This window comes from Argentina silus, assembly GCF_951799395.1.
Source record: "Argentina silus genome assembly, chromosome: 5".
Lineage (NCBI taxonomy): Eukaryota > Metazoa > Chordata > Actinopteri > Argentiniformes > Argentinidae > Argentina > Argentina silus.
The window spans coordinates 10,496,859-10,503,488 of NC_139659.1; the positions used below are offsets into that span (position 1 = coordinate 10,496,859).

Genomic DNA, 6,630 nt, shown 5'->3' on the forward strand with positions numbered 1-6,630 from the left:
TGTAACGGACAGGGGACTAAATTTGAACATAAACACATTCACTCCTATTGTCTAGTGGAGTGTCAAGCTGTCAGCCCCTAGGGATTTCAGATAGAATGAATGGAGAAAACGTAGCTAAAAGCTTAACAGTGCCCTTTATTGAATCAGGAGGATAATTTACATTTCATTTTAACAGGAAATACTTTCTTTGCAAACTACAACAACTTTGCATGTACATCACTTTTAGTTTGCATTACATTTTTAAAAACACTTTATCTCTGGTCTAGTTTATAAAACATGACAGAACAGACATCAATCCAACACTCCTCACACAGTGCAGGCGATGTCATCAAACACACAAAAAGGAACTCCCTCATTTCTCTCATACACACAACAGTATCCTCTACTTTGAGGACACAGGGAATCTCACACAAATATGATTCGTTTGCCTTAGAATAGCACAATCACAGTGACACCACTGAAGGACATGGCATGTTTTAAATTTGACATTTCTTGGCCAGGGCCATAATCAAACACTTTATAGATCAACAGCCATACTACTGAACAAGGATCAGGAGTAGGTAGGGATGGGGGGGGGACTCTTTCTGCTGCCACCACCCCCTCACCCCCCAACCCCTCATCCTGGGTCCAAGATCTGTTTTCTGTTACCCAACGACTCTATCCCAGATCATTAGGAGCTAAAGCTGGCTCAGGGCCAACATTTGGATTCACTTTCAGTTAACCCAATTTCCCAGGGGGTTCTTAACCAATGAGACATTGGTTATTTGTATTGCGTGTTGTTTCTTAAAAAAAACTCTTATTGAGTAATATGGTCCCAGATCTCCTAAATGAGTAACTGTAACCCAATTTAACTTCCCCTCTCTCACTCTCTTCCCCATTCTCCACCAGACCAACCGTTACCAGTAAGCGAAAGATAGATGGCAGTTGTTTGATAAACACATTTTAAGACATAGATTTGATCATCCATCCATCATTCTCTAGCACCTACTCAGTGTTAAGACTTAAATGTATTGTAGTTCAGTAACAAACTTGCTTCAGTTAAAAAGACAAGGAGGTTATAAATCTAATTAATTAATACTGAAACATTTAGCGACAAACATTCTATAAAATTCTGAAAGAAAAAAACCAAATATTTGTTTACAAAACATCATACAGACAAATGCACGTCAAAAATAAAACAGTGAAAATGTATGCACAATCCAGTGAACAGAGCAACATAAGACACCAATAAATAGCCAGTGTTTACACAACAAGGAGTCTCTCTATGGCACGCTCCTGACATCCTGTTCCTAATCTCCCCATACACAGAAAGTGGTCTCAAGCCCAAGTTCCCTTCAACAAATTTAAAAAGCATAAATATAAAAGCATCTTCTTTATATTCCATGTCAAAAAGTACATAAATAAATACAAAATTAATAAAAACAGTTCTTGTCGTTAGTATAAAAATTGATAATAAAAAAAGAGAATCTTCAGTCAGGTCTGCTCTTATCTTTTTGTCCTTTAAAAAGTTTGTTTGTTTGTTTTTTCATTGAAGAGTTCTTCTTTCCATGTCCCTCCTGACCCTCTTTACTTAAACTGATCAGGGATAAGGCCAATGTGAGAATGCATACTCATGGGAGGGCTTGAAATGCCCTCTGACCAATCAGACATATTGGAATGTGGAGATGAGCTGGACCATTGGTCAGGGGACCCGGGAGAGGGGGTCAGAAAGGGGTGGTCAGGCACATGCAGCTGGTGATTGGGTGTATTGTCCATGGGGCCGGAGTAGCTATGTTGGGAGGGCGGGGTGAGGAACTGGGTGCCCATGATCTGTGTTTCCTGGGGCAGGATGGTGTGGATAGGCACTGAACGGCTTGTACCGTTCCCCTGCATGTCTGAGCCACTCAGCTCACTGCTCAGGAAGCTCTGGCTGAGAGGCTGTCCTGCCGTGGTGGAATTTGAGTTCTGGTGCTGGAGCTGCTGGTTCTGGTGGGAGTGGAGCTGCTGCTGCAGGAGGTGGGGAGGCGTGCCCAGGTGGCTGGTCTGCAGGCCCTGGTAGCCCATGATCTGGGACAGGGTGGCAGTGGGCACACCATGGAGGGCACCCATCATGCTGTGGGACATGGGCGGACCTTGGTTGAACCCACCCTGCTGCCCGAGGCCTTGGTGCATCCTGGACAGCCAATCACACTGGCCCCCTCTGCCCCCAGCTCCGCCCATTGCCATGCTCATGCTGCCCTGGCTGTTGGGGCTGGACACGGGTAGGTGAGAGAGGCGGGGTGGGTTGGGGTCATAGGGCATTCGCACCATGTCTTGCCCCTTGCACATGCCCAGCTGACTCATGTGGGTATCTACACTGCCCTGCAGGTGGTTGAGTGACATGGGCGGAGACTGATGGAATGGTGACGTCATAGGCGGGGACCCTACGTCAGACAGGTAGCCGTGAGGTGATTCCAGGGAGTCGACAGGAGAGAGAACAGCTGAGCTGTCCAGCAGGCTGCCTTTTCCATCCAGGGACTTCTTCTTCTTCACCCTCATGTCTTTACCTCCATCCTTCCCTCCCTTACCTCCAGAGCCAGGCTTACGGACCTTCTTGGCCGCGGCGGTGGGCTTGAGGCTGCTGAGGTAGCCATTGGGGGAGCAGAGAGGTGGGGACAAGCTGTTGGCACTCAGGGGGCCGTTGTGGAGTCCTGGGCTTCTCACCAGGTTGTACTCATCCAGCAGGCGGACGATGTCATGGTGCATGCGCTCCTGGGCGATGTCTCTGGGCAGCTGGTCCAGGTGGTCAGTGATCTCACGGTTGGCAAAGTGCTCCAGCAGCACCCTGGCCGTCTCGTAACTGCCCTCTCTGGCCGCCAGGAACAGAGGGGTTTCCTCCTGTAACACAGACACAACCAAACACTGTGAGTACACCACTACATACATACATACATACATACACCATTACCCATGTTAATGATAGCTGTTAATAACAGCTGCTACGTTGCGCTGCCGAGCCTAGGACAGCAGCCATCGTTCTCACCTTATTGTTCTGCATGTCTTTGTTGGCACCGTTCTTCAGCAACACCATGGCAGCATCCACATTGTTTACAGCTGCAGCCCAGTGAAGAGCAGATTTACCTGGAGGGAGGGGGAGAGAGAGAGGGGGGGGATTTAGTAGGGATTTAATACAAATATCCTGCACATTCCTGAGCCGTGACGGTCCACCGTGTGAAGATGGAGGAGATGAAGAGTAGCTTAGTGCAACCTACCGAAGTCGTCGATGGCATTGGCATCAGCATGGCAGTTGATAAGCTCATCCACCATGCCCTCAACAGCCAACCGTGCAGCCAGAATCAGCGGGGTAGTTCCATCATGCATGCGGGCATCAAGATCAGTGGCCCGATTACGGATTAGTATCTGAAACAAAACAATGCCTTGATTTGTCAACACGTTGGAAAAACCTCCAAACATAAAGCTGCTAGTAATAACATCTATGCTGCCTTTTCTAATGTACTTTTATCCATTATGTTTTTTTAACGAAAAGCACTTTGTAAACAAGATGATCTCTTCCAGAGGTTAGGGTTAGGGTTAGTACCTGGAACACTCCCTGAGCGTCTGCGGCCACCGCGGCGTGTAGCGGGGTGCGACCCATGTTATCCTGAACATTAGCGTCTGCGCTGGACTCCAGCAGACGCTTGGCGGCATCGGAGCGGGCGTAGCGGGCGGCCAGGTGCAGGGCGGTCTCGCCCGTGCGGTCCGTCTGGTTGTGTAGGTTGGCGCCCTGGTAGATGAAGTCAGAGATGATCTCAGCCGAGGGGTCCTCCTCCTCCTCAACGTTACCCGTCTCCAGGCCTCCTCCACTGCAGGAGGCGATCATCAGAGGAGTAAAGCCGCCTGAAGAAAAGAAGGAGAGAGAAAAGAGCCAACACATTAAGAAAAAGAGAAAAAACAACAACAATAATAATAATAATAATAATAATAATAATAACAATAATAATAATACTTAAGAGTTTTCAGTTGGTGTTCTCTAAATCATTCTTGAGGAAGTTCACATGACTTGAATGTTAAATGTTTAACTCTGGTGTTGCCAATAGTAGTAGAAAAGCAAAGTCTCATATCAAATACCAACTTTTAAAGTATTCCTGTGTCTGAGGGACGGGGGGTGGGGGGGGCTACACACCTGGGCCTCTAACGTTGACATCCATGCAGTCATTCTCTATCTCTCCCTGGGGGGGCGTGGGGGCGATGGAGGGGACACGCAGGTCGGCGGCATCCAGGTGCTGCTGCGTCCACTTCCTGTGGTCAGTGTGGTCGTCCAGATCCAGCATCGCCTGCTCTTCAAACTAACACACAACACCACCGTCCATTTAGCCACACTTATCACATACAGGGGAAAACCGGCATAGGAAACGAGGAAAACTCATCACTTTTAAATACTGTGTAACTTGCACCGTGCCTGTGTAGGATGTGTATATACTACGCACTCTTACCCTAAAGCGTCTTGAGTCAGGCTCCTCCTCTCCCCACTCATTCTGGTTGTCGTCCATCAGAGAGATGTCAGAGTTCTTTAGTGGCCTGATGCACAAGAGAGAGAGATCAGTTAGATCAGCCACACATGAACACACATACACACACACAGTTGTACAGGCTATTGAGTTGAGAACTTACTTCAGTCCCACAGAGTCCTCTCCTACGGGCTCCCTGCGTTTCTTCTTGCTGGGCTCAGATACTTTGAAGCCCTCAGGGAACCAGAGTTGGCCGTGCTCGCGCCGGCGTTTACGAGACACCAGCACCCCCAGGCAGACGAAGCCCAGCACAGCCAGGCCCAGGAACACCACGTACATGGGATAGAGCTCGGAGGACACTGGAGGGGGCCTTACACCTGGAGAAGAGGGGGGGCAGAAGGGGGACAGACTGTTAAGACAGGGGACTATGAAGGAAACCATTCCAACCAATGGAGGTGGAACATTTGTGATGCAACAGTGACCAACGAAGGAGAGATATTGGGTTCTTACTGGTGACAGCTTCAATGTAGGGAACGTTGAGATTCCCACTGGAGGCCAGAGCTCCGAGGAACGCTGCGACATCCGTGGCGCTCTGGAAACATTCCGTGGACTGCTGGTAGCACTGCCGGTTATCAATCTCCAGGTACACAACCGACCTGCCAGGGGAAATGAATGGGTTAACTTCATATTCTCGTCTCTAACATCAGACCAGACTATTTTGTGGGGTGTATCACTTTGCAGAGAGAAATGTAACGCATGGGGTTGAATACTATCTTTATTCAATATAGAAATGTGTTGTGTAGAACAGACACGATTCTCTATCTGAACATTCTGGAACATTGCACACTCCTCCATAAGCCCTGTGTTATTTAAATAGAAAACAATGACAGCTGTCTGGCTATTGTCCAGCTGTGTGTGTGTGTGTGTGTGTGTGTGTGTGTGTGTGTGTGTGTGTGTGTGTACCCACCCTTTGACCTGCATGGGGTCCAGCTCTCTACGCCTGCGTGGATTGATCATGGACGTCACGCTGTCCTTCACCTGGCCCAGCATGTTGGCGGGCACCCCGGCCCAGTCAGGCCAGCCCTCCGTGGACCGCTTCACATTGTGCTTGGCCAGCTCCTGCTCACTCCCGTAGTAGGGGAAGATAATGGGCTCGCCATTGGCATCGCGGCGGAACACCACGTTGGTGTGGAGAACGCTGCTGAGTTCTCGTAGGAACGAGGAGGAACCGTTCTTCAGCTGCTCCGGCGGGATGTGGACCACCAAGACCAGGTGGCCGTCGGCTAGCTTCTCGGGCATGTTGTTGGCACAGTCCAGGCCGTCCCATTCACACTCAGCGTTGTTACAGCCCTGGTCACAGTGGCCATCCGCATAGTGGTCCTTACAGTACTGGTCATACAGAGGGCTGAGGAAAGAAAGCAAACGTGGTCAATATTCTGAAGATACTCAGAGAAGGTGGAGAGTGACAGCACACTGACCAAACACACTAAACACCCCCATCATACAATACATATATGATGTATATTGACACTCCAGGCAATGAGATAGTGGGATAAACAGGGAACTGAGGTACGAGTAGGACTGAGAGCCGGGACTCACTTGCACTGTCCCTCTTGTCCCTGGCAGTCAAATCCGTCGTAGAGACACCCGGGGCTGTTGCACTGCTCGTCACACTTCCCGTCGTTGAAGTAGCGCCAGCACTGCAGCGCTGCCGAGCAGTTCTGCCACGGGTCGTCAAAGTTGAGGGAGCAGTCGCCGCCGTCCCAGCCGCAGGCGTGGTTGTTGCACAGCGAGTCGCAGATGTGGTTCCCCGCCCACTCGTCGCACTGGGCGATCTCGCAGCTCACCTCCACCTCCGGCGGGGGCGTGATGTCGCGGCCGAAGCCCCCGGGGAAGGAGTAGTCCAGGATGTGGCACAGCAGGCCGTTGAAGTTGTTGGGGCAGCCGCAGTGGAAGAAGGGGGCATCGGGGGTGCCCTGGCAGGTGCCCCCGTTGTAGCAGGGGTTGGCGTTGCAGGGGCTGTCTGTGGGGGTCTGGCACTCGGGGCCGGTGAAGGCCGCGGGGCACAGGCAGCGGGGGCTCATCTGGCCAGAGACACACGTGCCCCCGTTCCTGCAGTTGAGGCTGCCACAGGAGCGCGAGTCGTACTCGCAGGAGGAGCCCG

General features: G+C 50.6%; 1 protein-coding gene across 1 annotated transcript in view; it reads right to left on the reverse strand.

Annotated features, from left to right (window-relative positions):
* Positions 1–121: 121 nt before the first annotated feature.
* Positions 122–6,630, reverse strand: part of notch1a (notch receptor 1a) — a 25,692-nt gene continuing 19,183 nt past the window's right edge. Inside the window, exons 25-34 of the mRNA XM_083669882.1 lie at positions 6,066–6,630; positions 5,434–5,871; positions 4,977–5,122; positions 4,630–4,843; positions 4,452–4,536; positions 4,142–4,304; positions 3,557–3,855; positions 3,231–3,378; positions 3,002–3,099; positions 122–2,856 (exon numbers count right to left, since the gene is read on the reverse strand). The exon at positions 6,066–6,630 is cut by the window's right edge and continues 7 nt beyond it. Coding sequence (XP_083526008.1) covers positions 1,567–2,856; positions 3,002–3,099; positions 3,231–3,378; positions 3,557–3,855; positions 4,142–4,304; positions 4,452–4,536; positions 4,630–4,843; positions 4,977–5,122; positions 5,434–5,871; positions 6,066–6,630 — 3,446 coding nt within the window. The 3' untranslated portion in view covers positions 122–1,566. The remainder of the gene's footprint in view (positions 2,857–3,001; positions 3,100–3,230; positions 3,379–3,556; positions 3,856–4,141; positions 4,305–4,451; positions 4,537–4,629; positions 4,844–4,976; positions 5,123–5,433; positions 5,872–6,065) is intronic.